General features: G+C 52.0%; 1 protein-coding gene across 2 annotated transcripts; it reads left to right on the forward strand.

Moving 5' to 3' along the window:
* Positions 1-1055: 1055 nt before the first annotated feature.
* On the forward strand, positions 1056-27244 carry CIMAP2 (ciliary microtubule associated protein 2). 2 transcript variants are annotated; one of them, XM_040470363.1, is made up of 10 exons: positions 1056-1184; positions 2164-2251; positions 2712-2876; positions 2995-3117; positions 7658-7789; positions 7944-8087; positions 9695-9856; positions 10879-11004; positions 13104-13237; positions 27120-27244. In XM_040470363.1, exons 1-10 carry the CDS (start codon positions 1135-1137, stop codon positions 27190-27192), a joined length of 1197 nt encoding a protein of 398 aa, XP_040326297.1. In that variant the 5' UTR covers positions 1056-1134; the 3' UTR covers positions 27193-27244. The 2 variants fall into 2 exon arrangements, with proteins under 2 accessions (XP_040326297.1, XP_040326298.1); XM_040470364.1 differs by lacking the exon at positions 27120-27244 and adding an exon at positions 13464-13894.
* Positions 27245-27607: the final 363 nt, after the last annotated feature.

The following is a 27607-nucleotide window of genomic DNA, read 5'->3' on the forward strand; positions in this document are numbered from 1 at the left end:
CATGTGCCCGCCTGGCCTGGGGCCTGAGAGCCCAGCTCACAGCTCTGCTAGGGGTCTGAACTTCCTATTTAAATTCTCTGTTGGCATGTCAGAAGGGTACTGGGTAAAAGGAGACACAGTGTCCCGGTCCTCCAGTTCCACCACCGACTAGGTACAGGACCCCAGGCAAGTCCTATTTCCCTCTGGCTTCCGTCCTGTCATCATCAACCGGGGTTGTTTCTGCTAAGCCTCAGCCTAAGACCACTGGGAGGATCAAAGATAATCTTGAGAGATGATATTAGATATAGCATGACCAAAAGACACTGGTGGGGGATAAAGGAAGAGGACGGAAGAGAGCTGACCATGCCCTGTTGGGGACATACACCCTCAACTCCTTTCTTTACCTAGCACTTCATACACACACTTCAATAATGAGTTTGGAATTCTCCTCCTCCAGGAAGCCTTCCCTGACCTACCCACCTACGGCTGGGTCAGAGGCCTCCTTCTCTCATAGGCCTGGCCACACTGTGTGGTCATTGTTTCTCCCACTAGACTCCCAGGACCAGGACCAGGCATCCTACAGAGTGTCTGCCCCGAGTGGGTGTCTGGGGAATGAGGGACAGACGGGCCAGGCCTCCATCCCTGCGAGCCTTCCCTCCACACTCTGGCTCTCCTTGCTGGTTCCCACTTTCTCCTTCCCTTCCTGAAATGGAGAAGGAACCCGGATGCCCTCTTTGCCCAAGCCGAGCCCTGCCTGTGGGCCCCGGTGTTGCCATGAGCATCCAACAGTTAAGAGGCCTTTGGGAGCCTCATTCTACCAGGCTCGGTGCCGCGCGCTGGGATAAAGCAAGGAATCAGAAACGGTTCCTCAACAAATGACTCTAAGTCCCCATCAAAAGGAATCCATATTAACCACCATAAGGGGCCTTTAGATCTGCGGGGCTCAGCGAAGGATCCCCCGCAAGGTGGCGGAGAAACCGTGCAGAGCGGAAGGAGACAGGCAGGGGGCGCCACGTGGCCGCAGCGCGCGCACACTTCTCCCGGAATCACAGGTCACAAGGCGGGGTTGCCGCGGCAGCGGTGGCCGCCAGCGTCCGCGGGAGGGGTCCCGCGGCGGGAGTCCCGGCCAGCACCTCGCCTGGGGGCGCCCGAGCCATGGGCACCAAGTGGTTCAGCGGGGCACCCTTCGGGGTGCAGAGCCACAGGTGGGGCCCTTCGGGGCGCGGCTGGAGCCTGGGGGAGGAGGGAGGGACAGGAGAGACTGGCAGCGTGGGGTGGGGGTGCGGGGCGACTTTCTCTCCCCGTCACACCTGCCGCGCTTCTCTGCCCAGAGCGCTTTTCACCAACTTCAAGTGATTTGAAGGCGTTCCAAGAACACCTCCTATGGGCCGGGCTCAGAGAGGCCAGGCGGCCCGGCCGGGGAGGAGGTCGCTCAGCGTAAGGGTGGTGGGCAGGATTTCAGCCCAGGTGTCTTTCATTCACACCTCTACGTGACTTCCATGTGCCACCTACTCCGTGCCAGGCACAGCTCTAGCATCTGGGGACACAACAGCGAACCAACAGCGAAACTCTGTACTCAGGAGTTCACATTCTTGTGGGGAGGGGTGGTTGGAGTGGGTCATAAACCAAAAAGGAAACCTATATAAAATGCTGGGTCGTGGTAAGGGCTGTGGAGCAGAAGCCAGCTGGGAGGGGGAGCCAGTGCTGGAGGGTGGGGTGGGGGCTGTGACGATAAGGTGACTTTTGAGGAAAGGCTTCCAGCAGAAAGCAGGGGACCAGGCAAGGGTGGAGAGAGAAGCAGGAAGCCCGGAGACCCCGCGGTGGCCGCAGTCCTGCTCCTGCTCCACAGGCCAGCTCCTCTGGGAAGCCAACAGCCCCCCGCGCCCCCAGAACTGGCCACACCAGAACCGGGGGCCAGGCCTTGAGCTCTCTCTCAGGGTCTCTGTCCCTCCCTCTCTCAGGGTCTCTGTCCCTCCGTAGGGTTGTTTTTTTTTTTAAGTTTATTTTATTTATTTTGAGAGAGAGAGGGAGGGGCAGAGAGAGAAAACTCCAAGCAGGCCCCGCGCTTTCAGCCCAGAGCCCGACCCGGGGCTTTATCCCACATACGGTGAGATCATAACCTGAGCGGAAATCAAGAGTGAGATGCTTAAGTGACTGAGCCACCCGGGCACCCCCCCTCCCTAGGTTTGATGTCTCCGCCGTCTACCCCAATCAGAAGAAACTCAGCACCTTCACCGAGGCCCCCTACTCCAAGCTTCATTCTGTGCAAATGGTGAGGTTGCGCGCCCATGTGGCTTCTCTGACACTCCCCCTGCCCCTCCAAGCCCCTCACCACGGAGGAGGAGCTGAGCTGTGTCAGGGCCGTGCCTGACGCCTCTCCAAGCCCTCAGTCTGGAGCACAGAGCTTGGCTCAGAGCTGGGACCTCAGATGTGTTGATAAATGCAGGGCTGTCGTGAGAACAGCGTGGGTTGGGGTGACGGAGACCCGGGTGCCATTTCTTCCCTGGCACCAACCAGCTGTGAGCTCCAAAGGAGGTGCCACCCCTAAGTGTAAGGGGACCAATGACAGAGGATGTTGTGTTTGTACCTCGAGTGCCACGCCCCTCAGTGCCAGGTTTGAGACGGGGGGGGGGGGGGCCGGTGGGCACAGCTGGTTCCTGCCTGTCTACTCCCCCAGTCGGTGAGGAGGACTCACTCTGTGGGTAGACTGGTATGACTGTGCTCTGACTCAGTCCCACATAGGACCTGGAACCTATGGCTACCAGGAGACCTGCTTCAGCAAGAAGAAACTCAGCAAGGAGGTGGGCACAGGCTGGGCCAGGACCCAGGAAGCCACCCGGCTGACCCAGCTGCCCCACTTCCAGTACGAGGCCATCATGAAAGAGAAGCGGTTGCAGGTGAGTCCTCCCAGGCAGCGCTCATCCTGGACGGAGTGCCGCCCTCCTCCAGACTCCCTCCTGCGTGGACGTCCCCGTGGTTCAAGTTGTCACCTTCTGCTTTCTTCTCTTGGGGCAGAAGGAGAAGCTGGGGCCCGGCTCCTACAACCTCAAAGACTTCTTAGAACAGCTGCAGCAGAAACCGTGCAGCACCCGGGGGCTGCTCAGCTCGGGGGAGACCCGCTTCCGTGGCCTTGTTGGGGTAGGTGTCCTCGTGTACTGGGGACGAGCCCTCCCGCCCTCGGCTCTGGCTGCAGAGCATGTAGCCTGGATGGTGCTGGAAGCGCCCCTCCTGTACCACCTCCTTGCCAGGCTCGGCCAGGCTCTCCTCGGGGTCCCCCAACCCCTTTGCTTTCTGCTACCACAGCCTCGAGCCCAGGGGCTGTCATATTTCCTGCGTCTGTCTCCCCCACCAGCCGAGGAGCTCCCTGCTGTCAGGGATGGGTCTGGTTCATCTCTGAGTCCCCAGGACAGAGTCCAGCATACATTGGGTGCTCCACAAACTCATCCATCTAGCCAGCAAATGCTGAGTGAGCACCCACTAAGTGCCATGCACTGTTCTCGGGCCTGGGGATCAAGCGGCGAGGAAGACAAGCCCCTGACCTCCTGGAGCTGGTGCCCTAGTGGAAGAAATGACAGTACAGAGAAGCACGTCATAGATGATCGGGGCCATGAGGAAAAATGAGACAAGGAAGGGATACCGACAGAGTGATGGAAGTGTAATTTCTGGGGTGGTCCCGGAAGACCTCTGGGGGGGAGGTGAGCAACAGAAACTCACAGTAGCTGCAGGAGAGCGTTCCAGGCGGCAGGAACAGCAGGCTTAGGCCCTGAATTGGGCCGGCAGGCAGGAGGCCGGTGTGGCTGGAGGTTGGGGGGGGGGGTGAGGGCGGAAGGCGGAAGGTGGAGAGATGGCAGAGGGGTGAAGGCCAGAGGGCAGGACCGGGCAGCAAGGTGGGGGCTACAGGATTGATTCCACTGGGAGGATAGTGGAGGGTTTTGACAAGGGAAGGGCTTGATTTATGTTTTCAGAGGAGCACCCTGCTCATAGGGGTGAGGGGCGGAGGCATCCAGATGGGAGGTGATGGCGGTGAGGGGTAGGGTGGCATCTGGGTGGGTCGGGATGATCGTCCCATCGAGTGGGTTTCAAGCTCAGCAAGGGAGAAGGCAGAAGTCAGACGGTCTGGAGTGAGCACTGTGGTTGGAGTGCCCCTCCCCGGCCGGATGCTCTTGTCTTTCTTCCAGCTCCTCAAATGGGCCAAGCTCTTTCAACTGGGGCTTTCCTCCTGCCATTCCCTCTGCCAGAAATGCCCTTCTTCTCCCTCTCCCCCTCCCCCAGCGGCCCCTTGGTCTAAGGGACTCCTCCTCAGCCCTCAGCTGTCAGCTGAGGAGCCTGCCTGACCCCCACTAGGTGACAGACATCTCCCTTTCCCAGGAGTCCTGATGGTGCTTGTGTTTAGTGTTTCTTCCCCACTGGACATCTGCCGGGGTGGCTCACTGCAGGATTCCCAATCCTTAGCAGTGCCTGGCACACAGTGGGCGCACAGTCAGTATTTGTGGACTCAATCAGGGCACGCGCGCCTACTAAGTCCTTGGTGTTCCCAAACATCCTGTTTACAACCACTCCGGATGAGGTGCTGGAGGCTCAGAGAGGACGAGCATTTTGCCTCAAGCTGCACAGCTGGGAAGCAGGCAGTGTCCAACCCCAGAGCCTGGCCGTTTCTTCTGCACCTTAACCACCATGAAGCCTGGAGATTACTCTTTGCGTCTTTAGGTGCAGAAGCTATTAACTGCAGTATAGGGAGAGGGGATGCCTGGAGGCATTTAAAACTGAGTCATTACCTTCAAATCTAAAGTAATAATAGCTGACGCTTAACACCGCACTTGCGATGTGCCAGATGCTGTCCTGAGCACTCGAGTGTACTGATTCATTTAATCCTCACCACAACCCCCCCCCCCCCACCTCACCTCGTGAGGTAGGCACTAGCATTATCTCACTTTACAGATGAGAAAACTGGAGCACAGAGAGGTTAAGTAACTGCCCAAGGTCGCAGAGCTTCCCAGTGGCACAAGCAGGATTTGAATCTAAGGGGTGCACACAAAGCCCGTGCGGTTTACACATAGGTTGGCTCCCTTGGACTTTGTTCCTTGACTGTCCCTGGAGGACAGGGTCTAATAGCACCCAGCCCAGATGGTGGCGGAGGAACAAATCTGATGCTTCCTTCCTGTGTCCCCAGCCCCCCTGCACTGGGGCATCTGTGAGTGTTGGCTGAGCAGGGGGAAGGTTCCACGGCCTGACCCTTCCTTCCAGCTGGCTCTTCGTGCACTTTGTTCCCATTGCTGCTCCATCAGGCCCTGCAGGATTTCTCCGAGCCACTGTCCTGGGCTCAGGCTAGACAGTGAGTTCAAGGTGTGCCACTGCCCCAGTGGGTGCAGAAGGCAATCCCGGGGCAGCTCATGTCCAAGGCCTGCTTTTTCAGCTGTCTTCTTGCTGTGAGACCTGGGCTGGGAACCTGATGGCCTCCTCTGTCCTCTGGTCCCTCTAGCTGTCCCCCCACCCGTACAGGTCTACAGACGCTACCTGTGTAGGGTGCTGACCTCTCCACTGGGGCCTTCTCCAGTGTCATTGCCAAAGCTGTGGGTACCTGCTTTGGAGGCCCCATGAATCTTTCCCCAGAAAGGATGGGGCTGTCAAGCCCCAACACAGCAAAGGCAATGCTTCCTCCTCTGGTTTCTGAATCTTGTCCACCTCTGGCATTGGGTGATGCCACCACCCGCTCCCTCAGCACACTGTCCCCTCTCTTGGCTCTGGGGACACTAGGTCTGCAGCTCTGGAGTTCCTCTGCCAGCCTCCCTTATGGCTCTTCTCCCCTCGCTGCCACCCTGCCCCCCCTCCCCCACATCAGAATCTCCCCCAGCCCTACTCTTCTCCAGCAATGGCACCACCAGCTTCCAGAGTCAGAAACCTAGCAGATCCTTTTCCCCACAGTCACCAGGGTCTGTGCTTTTGCCTCCTGTCCTCCTCCTGTCCTCCTCCTTCCATCCCCACTGCCTCCACCCTGGCCCAGGCCACTGTCCCTTCTCCACCCAGGAGCAGCCTCTTGACCGATTTCCTGGTCCCCTACCATTGCCGGAATGGTCTTCTGAAGGGCCCTCGTGTGTCAGAACCAGGTCTGAATGCCTCCTAATGTCTTCAAGGTCCTCCCCACCTTCTTCACAGTGGCTACTGTGTCGGAACCGGCACTTCTAAGGTCACTTCTGAGGTGTACCCAGGCTCATGGCCCTCCCGCCCCTGGGAAACAGCTCAGAAAAGAGCCTGGATTTTGCAGTTGGAACCCTAGCGGCTGCTTCTTTCCAGAGGTAGGACCTTGGACTCGAGGTCTGACTCTCTGAAACTCTGTTTCTCCATCTGTTAGTTGCAGATGGTGCTGATTTGATCTCACTGAGTCACCTCCAGAACCAAATGTTGAGGCTTCTGAAGCACCTAACGCACTGTGCAGGCACCCAGCTTCCTACCTTGGGGGTCTTCTGAACGCACCTGGAAACCCTGGGCCCTAGAAGAAGGACACATGTAGTGCTGTCCTCTGAGGGCAGGACAGATCTGATGCCATAACTGGCTGACTCCCCCCCTCCCACCGCCGGGGTAGAACTCCCTGCCTTCTCCAGCCTGCCGGGTAGGGCTGCTTCCCCAGGGCTGGTTCCTGGCGGAGGTGGGTAGGGCTGAGCCATCTGTGGAAGCGCAGCGACCTCGCGTGGCAAAAAGATGCATGGCAGCAGCAAACGTTGTTCCAGGTCTCTATCCAAGGACCACCTCCCCCCACCAACCCACCCACCCACCTACACTGCAGGGTGTCTCCGCTCACTCCACTTCCAGAGACCATACTTCCAACCCTGGCAGTGGAACCCCCAGATGCTCATTTCTAGCCACAGTTCTCAGCCTCTCCCCACTCCTTCTCCGGACCCCCAAGATAGGCATCCCACCCTGACTTATATGTCGGTGCCCACTAGGGGCTGAGCACTGTGCAAGAAGTTTTAGAGGGATTTAATTTCATCCTTATTACCCTGGAAGAAAATTATTGCTATCTCCATGTTACAAATGTGGACAACGAGACTCAGAAGGTCTAAGTGGTATGCCCAAGGTCACTCAGCTATGAAGCAGCAAAGCCAGGATTCAAACCCAGGACTCCAGATCCTTCCGGGCGACAGCACTGTTCAGAGCACAGTGAGAACCCCATTCATGCAAAAGCAGGTGCGACAGATGGCATTTCTGAGACCACCAAAGCCAGCAACTGTCTGGGGTGATAGGGAAGGAAGGCTTCATTCCCGGGAGAGATGGCATTTGACCTGGCTTTGCAGAATTCGAACTTTCCAAGGCAAAGAGGGCAGGGAGGGCATTTTGGGTGGTGGTAACAACACCAGCAAGCAAAGACACGGAGGTTGGCAGAATGGCTTGTGTTTGGCATACAGCAAGGAGCCCAGTTCGGCTGGAGTGTGGGATGTAGGCGGGGAGCAGCATGAAATAAGTGGGACAGGCCGCCGGGGCCCTGGGGAAGTGTGAACTTGGAACTGAAGGTTTGAGCAGTGGTGGAGCTGTGTTGAGACTGACCATGTTGTGTGTTGGGGGGCGGTTAACACACAAGGGCCCTGAACGTCCTGTTCCCCTCCCAGGCCTTCTCTTCTTCAGACAAACTCAGCATAAGGAGTGGGATTGATGACCTTTGTGTCCCTCCCCACACCTCTCACAGAACTACTATCCAGGCCCTGGAAATTATGGGGTGAAGGGTAACCCATACACAAAGCTGGAGGAGAAAGCCCAGAACCGTTCTCAGGTCCTCATGTGCAGGATGACCAGCAGGCCACTCCTCTTGGCTCATCAGGTACCCCCTCCTCTGGCCAGGCCTTGCCCACCTTCCTGCATAGTCCTGGCGGAAGGGGGAGACTCCCAGGGCAGATGGGGAACTGAGACCCCGGGAGGCGGCGGGCCTGCTTCAGCAGTTCTCCCGTGGGACTGTCAGCCGGGTTCTGTTCTAGGGGAGTGGTCTGGCACCAGGCACCTACTCCTTCAAAAGTGGCATTGAGACCTACCTGGCACGATCCATGGGCACCCGCGGCCCCTACGACACTTTCTCCGGTGACCGAAGCAAGCCCCAGCCTTATGGACATTACTCTGTGCAGGTATGTACCCAGGCAGGGCACGGAGCACGGGTTCCCCTGCAGATGGCAGCCCTCGCTTATCAGCCCCAGGAGCACCGCCACCCTGCGTGCCAAGCGCTGCAGGGCCCTCCCACACGCTGCTCACTTCACCCTCACAGCCTGTGTTCCATGAGGAAGCTGAGGCCAGCCACACAGCTGGTAAGGAGCAGAGCTGGGATTTGAACCCCAGCATGTCTGTCTGACTTCGCCTGCATGCACAGCAGAGGAGGAGCAGATGGTCACAACCCCCCGGGCTGCGTGGGAGACTGGCCACAAGGCCTGCAGGGACCTTGACGGCACGGGTCTGGGCGCCCTGTTATTTTGGAAGCACTTCCCAGGCATCGCAGGCCCGTCTCAGCTGGCTTTGTTAGTGGCAGCTAACAAGCCAGAGGCTGGGAGGCTGGGGAAACTGAGGTAGAATTTTAACTCGACGCCCCCCCCCCCGCCCTTTTCCCATCATGCTCCTGTTGTGTGACCCATAGCACACTGGGCTTTGCTTTCTTCCTGTTCATAGCAATTGGAATTGACTATTTGTCCAATTACCTGTTCATTTTCCCTCCACTGTGCATTCACCCGGTGTGTACTTTTGTGCCAGGTAATAGTCACGGGAGTGACTGCCCCCTGTGGCACTTACACTCCGGCGGAAAAGGACACACAGTCATAAGTGAAACCAACATAGAGTGTCAGCAGGTGGTGAGCGCTCAGAAGCCCTAGGATGGGGGTGGTGAAGGTAAAATGTTGACATACTTTGGGCCAATTGGCATATAGCTGCGGAATGAGCCCTGCAGCCCGACTTCTCCCCAGGGCCTTCTGGAAGTTCCCATGACCAGCCACTGAAGTGGTCCTGCCCAGCATAGCAGGGACCTTGGGACCCTCCACAGGCCCTACAGCCAACTCCTATTCTGATTGGCCCAGTGCCCAGGCCACATAATATTCTTTATTATCTAAAAAGTAATAGACTTTATCTTTAAGCTCATTTTTAGGTTCACAGCAAAACTGAGCAGAAAGTACAGAGTTCCTCTGCACCCTCTGTTCCCCCTCCATGCACAGCCTCCCCCCCACTGGCAACATCCCACCCCCAGAGGGGCACATTTGGTACAATCGACGAACCTAGACCGAGGTCATTATCAGCCAAAGTCCACATTCACGTTAGGTTTCACTCTGGGTATTGTGTCTTCCACAGGTTTGGGCAAGCGTATCCACCGTTTCGGTATCGCGCAGAGTAGTTTTGCAGCCCTGACAGTCCTCTGTGTTCCCCCATCGCGCTGGCGTTTAAATATCGGGACTGTTGCTCCCGCTGAGAACAGTGTGCGTGCAGTAAATGCCCTTGAAATGAGTGGGAAGGTGTAGGAATAGGCAAAAGCCCCAAGCTAAGCGGTGGGCGTGGCTTGGAGGTGAGGTTGCCAGGGCTGGTCAGCCAAGTCCACGGCCAGGGCTGCGGGAGGCAGGGTGGAGAGTAGTGCCTCCTGGTGTGACCACCTACTTTTCTCTGCTGCGGAGGGTCCAGAGAGAGGGCTCCGATTTTCCTGGCATGACGCTTCTGGTTTTTTTGCTTGTTTGTTTTTTGTTTTCTCTTTTCTGTTTCTCAGAAAAAAAAGCCCAGGGAACTGATGAATTTTACGACCTTCGTGGAAGAGCTTAACTCGCGGCACAATAAGAAGCGTGGGGTTTTTTCGAAAATTCCTCGCAACCCGGAAACCCCGACGGAGAGGATTTACTGGGCGACCCTTAGCCAGTGCCCCCGAAAACTAGTCAGTGTTTCCCCCGTGGCCTGCCTGCCTTCTTCTCTGGGGAGGGGACTCTCGCGTGGGGCGGGCATGGGATGGGGCTGGCTCTTCGAGGGGAAAGCTCAGCCTGGGGTGTCGGACCCACCCGGTTGCCTGGTCGTGCACGCACCTGTCACTCTGAGTATGTCCCTCCCACTCTCCAAGGCTCAGTTTGCTTGCTTGTCCTCTGAGCATAACCAAGTGGCTTGAGAGTCAGAGGTTAAGGATTGGAGCTGGCAGGGTGGAGCCTGGCACCTGCCAAGTGCTCCTCTCTCCCCTGGGGAGAGGCCAAGGGGACGCGGGGCAGGGCAGAGCGTGAATAAGGGGTCCACCCTGACAGAGGACTGCATACCTGCTCCCTCTGAGGGGATGGTGGGCTCCTCTCTGGGGTGTGGCAGCCAGTGACCCGGATAGGCTCTCGCCTCCCACACGCAGGGCCTGCTCCCCGCCCCCCTGGAGAACTGCTAGGGGCTTGGGGAGGAGTGGGGTCTGGATGAATGAAACAGGGTGCTAACATTTCCTGAATGCCTGCTGTGGGCCAGGCACCTTCCAGCGCCCCAAAGTAGGAGTTATCATTTGCATTTCACAAGAGGAAACTGAGGCCCAGAGATGGGAAGGGATGTGCCCAGGCTCCCCCAGCAAGTGTGAGAAGGAAGCCAGCTCGTTTAGCTCCAAAGTCTGTGTGGCTTCCGCTTTCCAGGTTGGAAAAGCCTCTGTGGACCTGCCAGACCCTGTGCGCCCTTGGGAACCTGGAAAGAGGTGTCAGGCTGAGGGGTGGGGTTAGAGTGGGTGACATCTGTTATGAGGGCACCACAGGGCCCCTCCACCCCCCGAGGATGGGCTCCTGGTGAGTCGGAAGGTGGCTGGGTAACCCCCTCACTGTTTTTGGCTCAAGGCCCAGGGCTGCGGGTGGTTGGGGTGGGCTGTCGGGAGCCCTCACCTGCCCTGGTCCCAGGCTGACCACTGCCAGACCCCTCCAGCTTTCAGCCTTCATTTCTAACTCCTAGGCCACGTCTGGTCCCGGTTCGTGGCTTCCTCCAAAGAAGGAATGCAAACACGTCAACCAGCCACCCTTCCTGCTGTCTTCCAAGCGGATGGGCATAAAGGCCTACCAGATGATTCTGGGAAGCTGGGTGAGTAGGTCTGGGGTGGGGGTTAAAAGGTGATGGCCAGGGAACCCTCTCCTGCCTCTACAGGCAGCACCAAGCCCTCGCACCCCCACACCTGGGAACTGATGCTCTGCGTGAGCCCGATCCCACCTCTTTCTCCCCAAGGGACAAACACTCATTCCTACCATCTTATTTCTCTAAGGCAGTGACTTCCAAACTTGAGTGGGCACGAGCAACCCCTTGGAGGGCTTGTCAAAGCACAGAATGCTGGGCGCCCTGCCGGAGCGTCTGAGTCTGATTCGGTAGCCTGTAGGGGAGCCTGGGTATTTGCATTTCTAATAAGTTCCCGGGTGATGCCGCTGCTGGTCTGGGGACCACACTTTGAGAACCACGTCCCCCCAGAGCCAGCTCACGCTCTTATTTTCCCAGGGGGGATGCTCCCTCCATCCTCTTTGTGTTTGTCTTAGGGCCTCAGGGAGCAGCTAGCGGACTTGGCCCCTTTCTCATCCTTGGCTGAGCAAGGACCCCTTCTGTCGCCCTCCCCCTCCCCCGAGGCAGCCATCCCCCACGTGTGTGATAGAGCTTTCAGTGTTCTTGTAAAACGGCTAATAAGTTCTTGGGTTTTGTGTGCAGGCCTTCTTAACTTATACAAATGGCAGTGGCTATTGACCTCATTCTGTTTCTTACTCCTGCCCTTCAGTTTTCAAGTGCACATTTTTTTCAGGTTCTGATAAGCATACAGTAAAGTGCAGGAATCCTAAGCGGACGGCCCTGTGAATTGTCACAAAATGGGCTCATCCTTGTAACAAGTCCCCAGAGCATTGAAGAGCGCATTTCCAGCGCCCCAGGAGCCCCCTTGACACACACCTCCCTCCCCACCAGGTGGCCCCGTCTTGACTTCCAGTAGCGAGGGTTAGTTGTGCCTGGTTTTGAACAGCTGTTTATTTTTAAGTGCCTCCTGGTTTCCCCGGGGGGAACGTTCTGCTTGTAACTTACCTGCCTTCCCCCTGCGCCTCCTCCCACACCCCCACACCTGAGCTCTCCCTCCTCCACCCCACCTGCTCACCTCCCAGAGTGACGGCTTGGCCTCCACTGTGCCCACACCCTGTCATCCTGCCCGATTCTCAGAGAAACAAGCTACTTTTTCTCACCCCATGCCTGTACTTCCTGCAGGGGAGAGGTCTTCACTTGGGGACCCCAAATAAGGTGTTTAGGTAAGAGCCGGATGCTGCTAGCACGGGGCTGGCCACTGCAGAGTGGGAGGAGCTGAGGTGACATCCGTCTGGGTCCCAGGGCTTGAGCTCGCCCTGCCCTGGGACAGGAGGCCCACCACCGGGAGCTTGCTCCCCCTCGAGACGGGCCTTTCCCTCATGGGCAGCAAGTTCAGCTGCACATCCCACTGTGTGTGGCCCCTGGTATCTCTCTCGAGGCACCCTTGGCACTGTTACGCCACAGGTAACTGACCAGCCATTGGAACTGACCAGGTTCCTGACCAGCCATTCTCCTGCCCTCACTGCTCACCTCTGGGCAGGTTACCTTTCCTCTCCTCCTCTTGGAACCTCTCTATTGCCGCCTCTCGTATCTAGGACATAGGTTTCTGGGTGGGATGGTGTGTTAGCTTCCCACGGCCGCGCCAACAACCAGGCGGCTTCAAACAACAGCAGTTTATCCTGAAACGGTTCTGGAGGCCGGAGGTCCAAAGTCCAGGTGCCGGCAGGGCCGTTCCCTCTGAAACCTGCAGGGGAGAATCCTTCCTGGCCTCTTTCTAGTTTCCGGTGCTGGCCGGCAGTTTTTGGAGTTCCTGGGCATGTGAATGCGTCACTCCCTTCCACCGCTGTCATTGACGTCACTGCCACAGGGCTGTCTTTTCCCGTGGGTCTCTTCTAGAAGGACACCCGTCTCATTGGGTTAAGGGCCCACCCTACTCATGTGGGGACCTCATCCTTACCAATGACATCAGCAGCCATTTCCAGATAAGGTCACCCGCCGAGGTCCCGGGGGTTGGACTTCTACATGTCCCTTTGGAAGACGCAGTTCAACCCCTAACAGATGGAGTAGGGAGCAGCGTGGGGAGAGCCGGGAGGCCCGAGTTCGCATGTCCCGCCATCCTCTCCTTGCTGCAGAACCCCGTAGGTGTGGGCCGCTACCTCAACACCTGGCTGATGGAGACGAAGGACCAACGGCAGCGGTATCGGTCCCTGTACCTGGGTGGATCCAAGCGCTACCCCTCTGACCCGGCCTGGGACAGGATCATGCAGTGAGTCGGAGGGGGAAGGGCTTACTCTGGGGTGGGCTGGGATGCCCTCCTCCCCTGCCCCCCACCTTGTGCTTGCTTCCCATGGGAACACAGCTGCTGCCCCTGGTGCCAGCCAAACAGCGAGGCAGTGGAGAGAGTTCAGATCCTGACCCTGCCTGGCTGCCGGGCTGTGTGAGGCGGGGCGCATCCCTTAACCTCTCTGAGCCTTGGTTCCCTCAACTGTCAGATGAGCGGAGGGCTGTGAAGCCCCAGATGAGATACTCTAATGCTCCTGGTGAGGAAAAGGGACTCGATGCTAACTCCCCCACTCACAACCCACACCAGCTAGGCGCTGCCTTGGGTGGCTTCACCACACGGAATCTCAGTTTCTTGGTGTTCACGACGGGCTTGATAAAACTGGTTTCCGGAAGCCGTTGTGAAGCCGAAGGAAAAACGGTGCACGAAGTGCCACGGCTAACTGTAAAGCAGTGCGCAAATGCTAGCTGCTGCCTTATTTATTGACCTAAGAGGCCATCGGTTGCAGCGTGATCTCGTTTTCAGAAATGTCAAAAGGCGAACAAACACGCACTCTAGATTATTTTGTTGTTGGAAAACCCGGTGAGGGCACGAGGACCCGATTACTCAGGGAAGACCGACTTTTAAATGCTTATTTTTATCAACATAGTCCCGTCGTGTCTGCCTCCTTGATTTATGCTCTTGGTTTGTGTCGGGTGGGGGGGCGGGGAGGGGGCTTTTTAAGAAAAGGGGATGAGCGGGTAACGTTTCTGATAGACCACATGCCTGAAAAAAAATTTTGCTTCCTACCTGCACAACTGATCACCAGTTTGGCTGGAGATAAGATTTTAGGTTGGGAACATTTCGCCCTCGGAATGTTGAAGACTTTGCTCAGTCGTCTTTGAGCTTCAAGCATGGTTGAGAATTCCTGTGCCGTTCTGGGTTTCTGCCTTTTCCATGCAATCTGCACCTGCCTCTCTGGAAGCTTTGAGGATCTTCCCTTTGTCCTTTGTGTGCTGAAACTTCATGGTGAGATTTAGTCTTAAATTGTCCTAATGTGAGTCTATTTTCACCCATAGTTTTGGGTACCTACCGGGTTCTTTCCATCTGGGACAATTATCTGGGGAAAATCACTTGCGTTTGTGTCTTTGGGAATTTCCTCTCTTAGGAAGGGGAGATATCCTGGTGTGATGCTCTGTTTTTGTCATGCTTTTTTGTGCGTTTTTTGGTGTTTTTTTTTTCTCATTTTCTGTCTCTGCCTTTTTCATCCTCCTCTTTGGTAAAATTTCCTTGTCCTTATCTTTGAACCCTACTGTTGCCTTTTGAAATTTTGGCTCAATCTTTTTTAGTTTGCACGAGTTCCTGAGTATGGGGTGCCTGGGGGGCTCAACTAAGCATCTGACTTCGGCTCAGGTCATGATCCCGTGGTTTGTGAACTCCGGTTCCACTTCGGGTAAGCCCTGCTTCTCTCTCTTTCTCTCTCCTCTGTCTCTCTCTCTGCCCCTTGCTCACTTGCACCTTCTCTCTCTCTCTCTCAAAAAAAAAAAAAAAAAAAAGAGTTCCTGAGTGTTGTGTGGATCCCTTCCTTTCCCTTCCCTCCCCTTCCCCACTTCCTTCCCCTAGCACCCAGTTCAGTGTCTCCTACGCAGTATGTTCTTTAATCAAAGTAACAATGACAGTTTCCCTTTGGTTTCCTTTTGCTCCTGGCCTGACCGTGCTTCTTCCAAGTGCCTTATTTCTTTTACTTGTCTTGCTCCCATTTAAGAGGAAAGCACTGAACACTGCTGTGAGTGTGGGTGGGGCTTGTCAGTTGGCGGCTTCACCGGGAGTGATTGGATGAAGGTCTAGTCGTTCTTTTGGAGGACCCTCAATGTCATGGTTGTAGGTGTTTTCTGTGGGACCATTCAGCTTCTCTGGAAAAGCATCCTGCATCCTGCAGTGGGTGAATGCGGTTACTCGTGTTTAGGCGGAGGAGGCAGGGGAATCTCAGACAGTGTATGGATTTCCACCTACTCCCTCTATTCTGACCAGGGTTCCTCTCTGCCCATCTTCCACTGTGCCTGGTGGGCGAGGAGTAAGGTGTGTGTGTGTGTGTGTGTGTGTGTGTGTGTGTGTATCTAACATTCCCTCTGTTTTCAGCTATCGGACCTGCACCTGCTTTTTGAGATACTCTTGCCTCCAATTCCTGGGTCCCAGAAAAACACGTTATACCCCTTGTCCCCTGATATCAACCTCTCTCTTTCTTGTTTGTCTATTTTTAAGAAAAATTCTGTATAGTCCTTTTAGCAGATTGCAGAAGAGAGTAGAGAGAGTAGGGATAAATGCATGGATTCATCTGCTTTGTTTAATTGAAAATCAAATGGAACACTTTAGGGGCGCCTGGGTGGCTCAGTAGGTTGAGCATCTGACTCCTGATTTCGGCTCAGGTCATGATCCCATGATCTGGGGGCTCGAGCCCCGCATCGGGCTCTGCACTGACAGTGTGGAGCCTGCTTGGGATTTTCTCTCTCTCTCCCTTTCTCTCTGCCCCTCCTCAACTCATGCTGAGTTTCTCTCTGTCTCTCAAAATAAATGAACTTACAAAAATAAAAATAAATTAGAAAGTCAAATGGACCACTTTGTGCAAAACCTTTTTCTTCCTCTTTCCAGTCAAGGTGGTTGGGTATGTTATAGATGTTCAACCAGGACCAGAGAGGGGAGCAACTTTCCCAAGGTCACACAGCAGGTGAGTGATAGAGCTGGGACTCATAGCCAGTCTTTGTTCCCAGGACAGGGCCCCTCCCTTATACCAATGCCCACGTGAGGATTTGAAGGTTCTAGGAAGAACGCCACGGGCTGGTTCTTTTTTTTTTTTTTAATTTTTTTTCAACGTTTTTTATTTTATTTTTGGGACAGAGAGAGACAGAGCATGAACGGGCGAGGGGCAGAGAGAGAGGGAGACACAGAATCGGAAACAGGCTCCAGGCTCCGAGCCATCAGCCCAGAGCCCGACGCGGGGCTCGAACTCACGGACCGCGAGATCGTGACCTGGCTGAAGTCGGACGCTTAACCGACTGCGCCACCCAGGCGCCCCAAGATTCTTGACACTCCTCTCCGGCCACCCTGTCAGCAAAGCCCCATTCTATATACTGCTTGCTCAGCACAGGCCTACAGGGAAGGGAAGGATGTCCCATCCCCGTTAGACTTTCTCCCCTGAACATCGGCCTTCCCCTTGTGTCCAAACTTCCCCTTGATCCCTGTAATCACATCCAACGCTCAGGTCTGTGAGGTTGTAGGATTTCCCTTGTGATCTGGCTTCGAATTCTCTCTGCCACTTAGCTGTGTGACCTGGGACAAGTTACTTGGAGACAGACCTTCCTTTGAACAATGAGAGTGCACTAAAAAATCCAACTTGCGGAGTGTGCACTGAGGACTGAAGGAGAGGTTGCGTGTCTGTGGACGCTGAGGCAAGTTTCTTGTCTCTTAGCAGCTGCTCTGCCTTTGCAGAATTCTGCATTTTAGTTATAGAAGCGGCAAGTCCTTTGCAGAGGCTTGGAAGGCACATCATCCAGGAAAAGGAACTACAGTAGTTTATTTATTTTTTTTTTTCAACGTTTATTTATTTTTGGGACAGAGAGAGACAGGGCATGAACGGGGGAGGGGCAGAGAGAGAGGGAGACACAGAATCGGAAACAGGCTCCAGGCTCTGAGCCATCAGCCCAGAGCCCGACGCAGGGCTCGAACTCGTGGACCGCGAGATCATGACCTGGCTGAAGTCGGACGCTTAACCGACTGCGCCACCCAGGCGCCCCAGAAACTACAGTAGTTTAACTCACCCCCTGCTGTCAAAAACCTAAGGAAAAGCCTCTATTACAAAGGATATTTGACAGGGATGGGGGAGAAAAAGGAGGGCATTTGAGTCCTGAGGGAGGGTGGGGGCTTTTAAAGAAGAGGCCAAGATGAAGGCTTCTCATGAAGTCAAGAACAAGACCCTGGCCCTCTTCAGCGTTGTTGTAGAGGTTCCAGCAAATGCAGTAAGACAAGAAAAACAAATAAAAAATATAAATATTGGTAAGGAAGGGCAAATTATCACAATTTATAGTGCATTTACCTAAAATAGTCCAAGGGAGTTTATTTTATTTTATTTTTTAAAATTTATTTTATTTATCTTGACAGAGAGAGCATGAGCAGAGGAGGGGCAGAGAGAGAGAATCCCAAGCAGGCTCTGAGACTGTCAGCTTGGAGGCTGACACGGGGCTCAGTCTCACCAACAGTGAGATCATGACCTGAACTGAGAGCAAGAGTTAGGCGCTCAACCCACTGAGCCACCCAGGTGCCCCCAACAGAGTTCATTTTAAAACTGTAGGGGCGCCTGGGTGGCGCAGTCGGTTGAGCGTCCGACTTCAGCCAGGTCACGATCTCGTGGTCCGTGAGTTCGAGCCCCGCGTCGGGCTCTGGGCTGATGGCTCAGAGCCTGGAGCCTGTTTCCGATTCTGTGTCTCCCTCTCTCTGCCTCTCGCCCGTTCATGCTCTGTCTCTCTCTGTCCCAAAAATAAATAAATGTTGAAAAAAAATTAAAAAAAAAAAAAACTGTAAAGATGCAGGGTGCCTGGGTGGCTCAGTCAGCCAAGTGTCTGACTTCGGCTCATGTCATGATCTCATGGTTCTTGAGTTGGAGCCCTGCATGGGGCTCTGTGCTGACAGCTCAGAGCCTGGAGCCTGCTTCGGATTCTGTCTCCCTCTCTCTGCGCCCCTCCCCCACTCACGTGCAGTCTCTCTCTCAAAAATAAACATGAAAAAAACTAAAAAACACAACTGTAAAGACGAAGAGTTTCCTCTGATACTGCAGCCACAATTAATAGAAAACATAATTGAGAGAAAGGAAAGGATCTCTTTCTTAGTAGCAATACCAATGATAAAATGCATTGGGATAAACTTAATAAGGTACAGTTAAGGCATACAGGAAGAAAAATATAAACCTTTACTAATAAAGATGTCAAAATAAAGGCTTGAAAAACTGGAGGGAATACCACGTTTATTGATGGAAAGACTCCATGTTTGAAAAACAGTAATTCTCCTCATTGATGTACACATTTAATGCCATTTTGCCAAATTTGGGGGGGCTGTTAAGGAGAACTGGATATATTTATTTTAAACTTCATCTTGAAGAGTAAATATATGTGAATATTAAAAATAGGAGAGGGGTGCCTGGGTGGCGCAGTCGGTTAAGCATCTGACTTCAGCCAGGTCATGATCTCGCGGTCCGTGGGTTCAAGCCCCGCATCGGGCTCTGGGCTGATGGCTCAGAGCCTGGAGCCTGTTTCCGATTCTGTGTCTCCCTCTCTCTCTGCCCCTCCCCCGTTCATGCTCTCTCTCTGTCCCAAAAATAAATAAACGTTGAAAAAAAAATTAAAAAAAAATAGGAGAATAATCATCCTATTAAAAATATATTTCCATATGCGTAGACAACACAGTCTGGAGAACTAGGCGCCATCCTGTTGCTCGTGGTTACCTGTGGAGGGTTACCAGAGTCTTTTGCACTTTGTCTGTTTTATTTCTGAGATGTTTAGGTGTTTCAAAATAAGCATGTAACATTTTTATAATCAGGAAAACAAAAAAGGCGAATAGAGGACAAATGCTCTTGAGACAGACTACACAAATGATGGGTTCTCCATGTAGACCCATCTCCCGCCAAGAGTCACTCTTTGTTTTCCAGACCTCAGTTTTCCCATCCTTAAAAGGGTAATGGTTTATACCCTACAGGAACATGGTCAGGCTCAATTAAGGCCAATGAATGCTACCGAATGGAAGCCAACCAGCAGGTCCCTGTGGGTGTTTAATTGTGAGACTGTGCATGATTTTCCCTAGGGCTCTGGTCTGACATTGTCCATGTAAACCTGACCCGTTGGGGCTCTTTCTTGCATCAGGAAGATTGTGCCATGGCACAGTAGGTAGGTCATAAGGTGGGAAAAAGGATTTCTTTATAAGCTTACTCTTTTTTTCTTTTTGACAGAGAGAGAGAGAGAGAGAGAGAGAGAGAGAAAGAACAATCAGGGGAGGGGCAGAGAGAGAAAGGGACAGAGAATTCGAAGTAGGCTCTGCACTGAGAGTGGGGCTCAGGGCTTGAACTCAACGAACCATGAGATCATGACCTGAGCTGAGGTTGGACACTCAACCGATTGAGCCACCCAGGTGTCCCACTTTTTTTTAATGTTTATTTATTTTTGAGAGAGAGAGAGAGAGAGCAGGGGGAGGGCCAGAGAGAGGGGAGACCCAGGATCTGAAGCAGGCTTCAGGCTCTGTGCTGGCTGTCAGCACAGAACCCAACATGGGGCTTGAACTCACGAAAGGCAAGCTCATGACCTGAGCTGAAGTTGGGTGCTTAACCAACTGAGCCACCCCGGTGCCCCTATAAGCTCTTTCACTGATTCATTTAAAAAGTCTGCTCCATGCTTGGTTCCATACAGCAGCAATAGTCTCTCATTCACTCACCGAGTTTTTCATTTTCTGATTTCCTATTTTAATTTCTAACCGTTCTTTCTTGATTTCTAAAATGTTCCTTTTAGCAACACTATTCTCTTATTTCATGGACACCATGTTTGCTCATACTTTGAAGGTATTATTGATTAAGACAGTTTGCCTGATATCGTCTCGTTTTATCAAATCCTTTCATTTTCCTGTATGTTTGTTTTGGCATCAGATTCCATACCAGAGATTTTTCTGAAATGTCTGAGATTTCTTGGCTGTGCGTTTGTATCTAACCGAAAATCCTACTGAAGGCTCTGGGGCACTTGTTAATTATGGACTTCTCCATAGGCTGACCAAGCTGCAGATTTTCACGGGGGAACTTCAGTGTCAGGGTTGTTAGATCTTTTGTCTTTTACCTTGGCTGGGAAAAAACTCTTCTGGAGGATCAAAGCCTGGCTGGCAGGGCTCTAAGTGGAAGAGCCTTGAGGTCTCAATATTTAGTGGTCCAACTTCCACTTGATTCTGTTGTAAGGGTGGTACTCATGATCTCCTCTGTGCCTGGTGTCATCTTGTATAGAAACCCCCTCTGTCTCCAGAGAATAAATTCCCCAATCTTCATCCATGAAGGACACTCATCTGGCTGCAGAGAGTGGGGAGGGAAGCACCCTACGCAGACTCTCAATCAGTAGCCTTGTTTCTGGCCCCACCTTCATTCCTATTCCAGAAGGACCGGGTGCTGCTAATTCTTCAGTCTCTGGAGTGAGATAATTCCTGAATTTATCTCCTACTGGCTTACGTTTTAGCTCTCTTGGGTCTGCCAAGTTAGTTGCCATTCTTCCATCTGCGTTTTACCTTCCAAAATATTTGTTTCTTTACTGCTGCCTCTTCTTTTGGTCCCCGCGAGTAATATGCTTTTCAATTTTTATTCCTTAACTCTTGTTTTCGTGGGATTTCCGAAGGGAGAAAAATTAATGTAGGCGTTCCGTTCGCTTAAAGTGTGGTGAAATTTCTGAGTTTCAAAGGTAAAAATAAAAGTCTTGTAAGTTTCATCTCTGAAGAGACCAATAACCTACAACTTAAATAAAGGACAATCAGACATGGTGGGGGCTTCTCTTCTGAAACGTGGCTAGAAAACAGTGTTTGTAGAATTCTCTGTCTAGCCAAACGGTCATTCATGTGCAAGGCAAATAGAGACGCCTAAGGATTCAGGATGTATACCAAATGTATCTTTTCTTAAAATATTACTGGGGGGCGGGCGCCTGGGTGGCGCAGTCGGTTAAGCGTCCGACTTCAGCCAGGTCACGATCTCGTGGTCCGTGAGTTCGAGCCCCGCGTCAGGCTCTGGGCTGATGGCTCGGAGCCTGGAGCCTGTTTCCGATTCTGTGTCTCCCTCTCTCTCTGCCCCTCCCCCATTCATGCTCTGTCTCTCTCTGTCCCAAAAATAAATAAACGTTGGGAAAAAAAATTTTAAATATTACTGGGGGGGATACTCCAATCAAATGAAAAATGGATTAGCATGGAGAGGTCTAGAAAGGGGAAGACATAATATGTAGGAATATATCTGCCTATGATATGCCAGATAAATGTAACCACCACGGCCACCACCACCAACAAAAGTGGCAATACCAATACGAAGCAAAGTAGAATTCAAGGCAGACATGTGAACCGGGACAAAGGTGAGTAATCACGATAAACAATAAAATCCATAAAGAAGTGATAATAACTTTGAACCTTTACACCCCAAATGACAGTGACGAGCTCCCACAATCATGAATAGACTTGTTTGAGAATCTGACAGTAAGTCTATATAAATAATTATTTGGAGGGTTTGAATAGGTGTATTTTACTCCACGTTGTTTTGAGTTACTCATGGAAGATTTATAAGAGTTGATCCTTGGGGCGCTTGGGTGGCTCAGTCAATTAACCATCTGACTCTTGATTTCAGCTCAGGTCATGATCTCACAGTTCGGACTCTGCACCCTGCTTGGGATTCTCCCTCTCTCTCTCTCCGTCTCTCGCTCTGCTTCTCCCCTGCTTGCATGCACCCTCTCTCTCTCAAAATAAATAAGTAAACTTAAAAAAAAAGTTGATTCTCTAAGAAAACCTCATTAAAAACTGTCTAAATTTAAAACATCCTACATAGAAAATTTGGGGTCACTGTTTCTAAACATAGATCAATAAGACAAAACATTAACAATAAAAGGATAGTCCCCAAAACCAAGTACTTGGAATTAGGAAACGCTCTTCTAAATAGCTCTTGGGTCTAAGAGAAAGTCATGTTGGAAATTATACGCTCTTTAGAAATGATTCATAACAAACTCTATATCGAAATCTGTGTAATGTTGTCAAAACACCAGTTGGAGTGGGGCGCTTGGGTGGCTCAGTCGGTTAAGCATCGGACTCTTGATTTCAGCTCAGGTCATGATCTCACGGTTCGTAGGTTCAAGCCATGCATCAGGCTCCGTGCTGACAGTGCAGAACCTGCTTGGGATTCTTTCTCTCCCTCTCTCTCTCTCTCTCCCTCTACCCCTCCCTGGCTCACTCTCACTCTCTCTCAAAATAAACAAAAATTTTAAAAACACCAGTTGGAGTAAAATTTCTACCTTTGATTTTAATATTAACCAAGAAAGATGGAAACCAAAAGAAGCAATCATTTGACCCTTGAAGTTAAAAAAAAAAAAAGAAAACATAAAAATAAAGCAGGAGTCAAGAATTAATGAAGATGAATGGAAACTGGGCGGATGGGGGTGCTCTCGCTGGCTCCCCACCACTCAGTGCTGATGCCCTCTTGTTAATCCCCACCTGCGGCTGGTCATAATCCTGTGTGCCAGTGGGTGGAAACACCCACAAAGTCCACAGACTGTGCCTGCCATAGAAGGCAAAGGATCAATGTCAGTGCCGCCTTCCCCGTCTTATACAGGAGTAGGTGAGGCCTGGAGGCGTCAGGTTTTGGAGGCAAACACAATAGGTCCTCAAAGCATGTGCCAGCCAGGCCAGGAAGGGCAAGTGTGGGAGAGTTGTGAAGTCTCTTTTTAGGATGCTTAGTGACAGCTAATCTGTTTCACCCTCACTCCCTAGCCTCACCTGCTTCCTCCCACCAAACCACAGGGTTCTGGGCTTCCAGCCAGGCAGCCTGGGATTTAGCTCCTTTGTGGGAAAGGTAGCCTTTTGGTTTTCATTCTTTAGAGCTATGTAGGCAGTAGGTGGTTCGTAAGGATGCTTGGCCGACCAGTGGAACATTATTTTGCATCTAGCCACCTTTCTGGCTCTTACAACCACGTCTTCTTTTTTTTTTTTTTTTAACATCTGTCTGATTTTAATGTTCCTTCCTCCCCTGCTTTTTCTCTTTCTTTCTTTCTTTCTTTCTTTCTTTCTTTCTTTCTTTCTTTCGTAGGCTCCACATCCAACGTGGGGCTTCAACTCACCACCCTGAGGTCAAGAGTCACCCACTGTACCGACTGAGCCAACCAGGAGCCCCGCAGCCAGCTCTCGTGTCATCTGGCTGTGTGTACGCGAGCATTCTGTGCCCTAGTCAGGCCACACTTTGCACCACTCTCCAGGCCTTGGCCACACTGTGGCCTGCTCTTGGGACCTCCTCCCGCCAGTTCCTGTCTGGAAAACTCCTATTTATCCTCCACGGCTCTACATAAATGCAAAGCCTTTCCTGATTTTTCCAGAGAGCGTCTCTTTCTGGACCTCTAGTGTCTCACTGGCATGCATAGAGGGAGCTCGATGAGTACGCGTTCAGGGATGAGTCAGTGCATTCCCTGGTGAAAGAATCACGTCTGGATGACTCCATGAACGGAACACGTGGGAAACTGCCAGTTTGGTTTGGCAGAAGTTGATTTTTCCTTCTAAGTTTTTTTGCCTGACATTTGTTTATTAGGAAAAATTTCAAACGTACGAAAACGTTGAAAGGATTTTTACCGTGTACACCCATATACCCACCACTTAGATGATGTCATTAATGTTTTACTCTTGCTTTATGACATCTCTTGGTACCGATCCATCCTTCTTTTGATCTGTTAATCATCTTATAACGTCATACATTTCAGGTAAATGGGAGACCTTGAGACACTTCCTCCTGAACGCTTCAACCTGCATATTACCTTTTTAACATTTTATTTTTATTTTTATTAATTTTTAATTAAGAGCTTTTTTAATGTCTATTCATTTTTTTTAAGAGACACACACACACACACACACACACACACACACACACAGCATGAGTGGGGGAGGGGCATGTAGTTGACTCCAGGCTTCGAGCCCTCCAGCCCACAGCCCGACGTGGGGCTTGAACTCACGAACCATGAGATCATGACTCGAGCTGAAGTCAGAGGCTTAACCAACTGAGCCACCCAGGCGCCCTCCCATTTTAGCATTTTAAACGAAAGTCATATTCCTTATCCAGACATGTAAAATGGAAATAATAAAATACCCATTCTTTGCAATAATGGTGACGATTAATTCTTATATTCTCGAAGCATATTTATAAGGTACAAAGTGATTTTGTGGGCATTTATTGTATCCCATGACTTTATTTTTTTTTTTAATTTTTTTTTAATGTTTATTTATTTTTGAGACAGAGAGAGACAGAGCATGAATGGGGGAGGGTCAGAGAGAGAGGGAGACACAGAATCCGAAACAGGCTCCAGGCTCTGCGCGGTCAGCACAGAGCCTGACGCGGGGCTTGAACTCACGGACCGCGAGATCATGACCTGAGCCTAAGTCGGACGCTTAACCGACTGAGCCACCCAGGCGCCCCTGTATACCATGACTTTAAAAGGTAGATATTAGTCTCAGTGTTTTCCAGTTGAGACAACTGGAATTCGGAGAGAGAGCAGTTTCCTGAAAAGTCGCTGCCCGTCAAGAGCACGCGTGCGCACAGTCTTCAAAGGTTCACTGAACAGCTGCCCCGTGCCAGGCACATCCCGACTGCTGGAACATTGCAGAAGAGAGCCAGACAGCAGTTCTGCCCCAGAATGGCTCCCAGCTTCGTGCGGAAGGCACTCACCCCTTTCTACGGTCACAGGGCAGCAGGGAAGGAGAATCAGGGCAAGTGGGACCCAGGACTCCTGTCTCTCCATCCAGAATGCTTTCCTCACTCTTTCCCCCATGGTCTCCTGGAGGATGAGGCCAGGACCTGGCTCTTCGAGACCGGGAAGGCTAAGGCAGAGGAAATCTTCACTGTGGCTGGTCTCCCTGTTCTCACTCCACCTACCCTCCCCCGATCCGTTTTCTTTGACCTCCTGGGCCTTTGTATATGCCGCTTTGGTGGGAGATTTAGGAGTTTGACCTGGAAGAGGGGACTCAGGAGGCCAAACTACACGTTTACTGTGCGACACGGAAGTCTGGTGACTGCCATAGAGACCCTATGGCACCAGAGCAAGATAGGGCCTTCAGCTCCAAAGGAAGGCAGAGAGGAGAGGAGGCCATATTTTTACTTTGCCTTTCTTCCTTCTTTTCCTCTATCTTCCTTTATTTTTGGCAGGGGTGGGTAGGGATAGAGGCTTGAGCATACCTCGGGGCTGATGGGCCAGGTAGAAGCCGGTGATTCAGTTGTGAGGTGGTGAAACCCACAGTACAGGCTGGAGGGGTGGTCACCCTAGCACAAAAAAAGATCGACCTAGGAGGAGGGCAGGAGGCGGGGAAGTCATAGCGATTGATGAGCCAATTACGTGTTTGCTAGGGGCCAGTGGTTTTTGCTCAGAAAGGCAAACGGGGCAGGGAGGGAGGGATTGATCTGGAATCAGGTACGTGACAGAGGGCTCAGCCAGATGCTGTGGGAGCGTGGTGTGCAGAGGGAGGAGCCAGTCTGCCTGGGAAGGTGGTGCAGAGACAGAGGGCATCCCAGGCTGCCAGCATGGGTGCAGAGGGGTGAATAAGCCTGACCTGTTCGGAGGTGGCTGAGTGATTGGAGGGCAGGGCCCAGGAGAGGCTCTGGAAGGTGATGAAGCAAGATAAACAGATACAACAGGATTGCAGCCTCTTCATATAGGAATTTGGCCTTTTTGCAGACAAATACCTATAATTCAGGTCACCAGTAAGCTTTCCTCGGAGGAGGTCTTTGGAAAGGGCCACTTGGAAGGTGTAATCTGGGGGTGGGGCTTGGCTTTGCCTCCTCCGTATCTCTTCTTTGGCACATTAAAAAAAAAAAAAATGGGTGGCCTGCTTTCTTCTATTAAGTTTCGAGAGTTCTTTATATATTCTAAACACCCATCTGTTTTCAGATGTGTGGTTTGCAAATATTTTCTCCCAGACACTCAGAAGGGTTTTAATGGGAAGTAGGTCTTGTGTTTAAAATAAAATTTTTAATGGTTATTTATTTTTGAGAGAGAGAGCGAGAGCGTGAGCCCAAGCAGCCCTTGTGTTTTAAAGATGTGTTCTGTGGCATCGTGGGGTGGGGCAGTGGGAAGCAGGTGGAGACAAGAAGGCCGTCTTAATGGTCAGGGAAGAGCCGAGGCTCTGAGCCAGGCCAGAGGCCGTGGGGTGGGGAGGAGTGAAGACCCACCAGATGAAAGTAAAGACCTCTTTTACCCTGGTGAGCCCTCCCTCCCACCTTTCTTCCTTTGACAGATATTTGTGGAGCACCTATCGAGCACCAGGTAACAGTCTAAGCACAGGGGAAGTATCCGCAAAGAAATCAAAGCCCTGGAGCGCCTGCGTGGCTCTGTTAGTTAAGCATCTGACTCTTGATTTTGGCTCAGGTCACGATCTCATGGTTTGTGAGATCGAGCCCTGCATCGGGCTCTGTGCTGACAGCATAGAGCCTGCTTGGGATTCTCCCTCTCTCTCTGTGCCCCTCCCCTGCTTGCGTGCTCTCTCTCTTCTTCTGAAAATAAATAAATAAACTTAAAAATGAAAGCCCCACCCTTGTTAAGTTTACATGTTGGTATGAAAGAGAATAAACACCTAAGTGTGTGTAACATAAGGGCTGATAGATGCTGTTTGAGACACAAAGCGTTCGTATTGAAATGTCATCTTCCAAATGGCTCTGGGAGTGGAACTAGAGTTCCATGAACTAGAGTCTTCAGGGGTTCCCTTCAGAGGAAAGAATCAGAAAAATGCAAGGGTCACTGGACTGAAGTCAGGGACTCTGGCCACCAGTGTAACCTCAAGAAAGTTCTCTCCTCCCTCTGGCCCTCAGTCTCCCTCTCCCTCTCCCTCTCAGGGGTGGGTTAGATGACCTTTCAAATGCTAGGATTTCATATTTGGAGTTCTTACAGACCAACCTGAGGGCTTTGATGGGCCAAATTGGTTCTTAAAACCAGGTTGTTTTGTTACTAGAAGTCATCAATTTTGTTCTCCTACCCACCATAGGATCCCTTGGGAAGCACAAGCGACAGGTACCTTTTCATCCCCCATGGGTGCCCCTCCCAAGGATGGGGGCTCACTTCCTTCCAAGGGACAAGTTTCATTTTCTCTTTCTGTCTTTTTAAAGGGAAAGGATCACACCTTTTACTAAAGGGAAGTGCCCTCCAACAGTGGATTACAATTCAGATCCTACTCCTTAAAGCTGCATATGAAGGACATCCTGTGATGACCAGAGGGCCCCAAAAGCCTGAAGACAAATTTGGGGATGGGAGGATAGGCGTGGGAATCTGGGTTGGGGGTGGGGGGCAGGTCTTGGAGAAAGGACACATGGGAATGCCTGGAGGGGAAGGATATAATGGGAATGCTTTTGCTGGAGACATCTACCTGGAGGTCACATGGTCTGCTGGGACAGCTGGGGCCAGATACTTTTTGCTATGAAAGATCAGTTATGCTGAGAATTCAAACTAGCCAGTGACATGAACATGGGAGCCAGACAGCAGATGGACTAATGGGGGGGTATGTGGTTGACACTCTTGGAACCTCTTCTAAAGTCAAACTGCTTGACTCCCTGATTATTAAAATCCAAAAAGAGGTGGAAAAGTGTAGTATATTGTC

This window comes from Herpailurus yagouaroundi, unplaced genomic scaffold, assembly GCF_014898765.1.
Source record: "Herpailurus yagouaroundi ecotype Mexico unplaced genomic scaffold, PumYag 77, whole genome shotgun sequence".
Classification (NCBI taxonomy): Eukaryota; Metazoa; Chordata; class Mammalia; order Carnivora; family Felidae; genus Herpailurus; species Herpailurus yagouaroundi.

Bases quoted from the DNA above. Each gene is read 5' to 3' on its own strand.
- CIMAP2 (XM_040470363.1), top strand. From the start codon at position 1,135: ATGGGCACCAAGTGGTTCAGCGGGGCACCCTTCGGGGTGCAGAGCCAC. The intron at 7,790-7,943 runs GTACCCCCTCCT...GTTCTGTTCTAG, and splicing joins CACTCCTCTTGGCTCATCAG to GGGAGTGGTCTGGCACCAGG. The intron at 9,857-10,878 runs GTCAGTGTTTCC...TCTAACTCCTAG, and splicing joins GCCAGTGCCCCCGAAAACTA to GCCACGTCTGGTCCCGGTTC.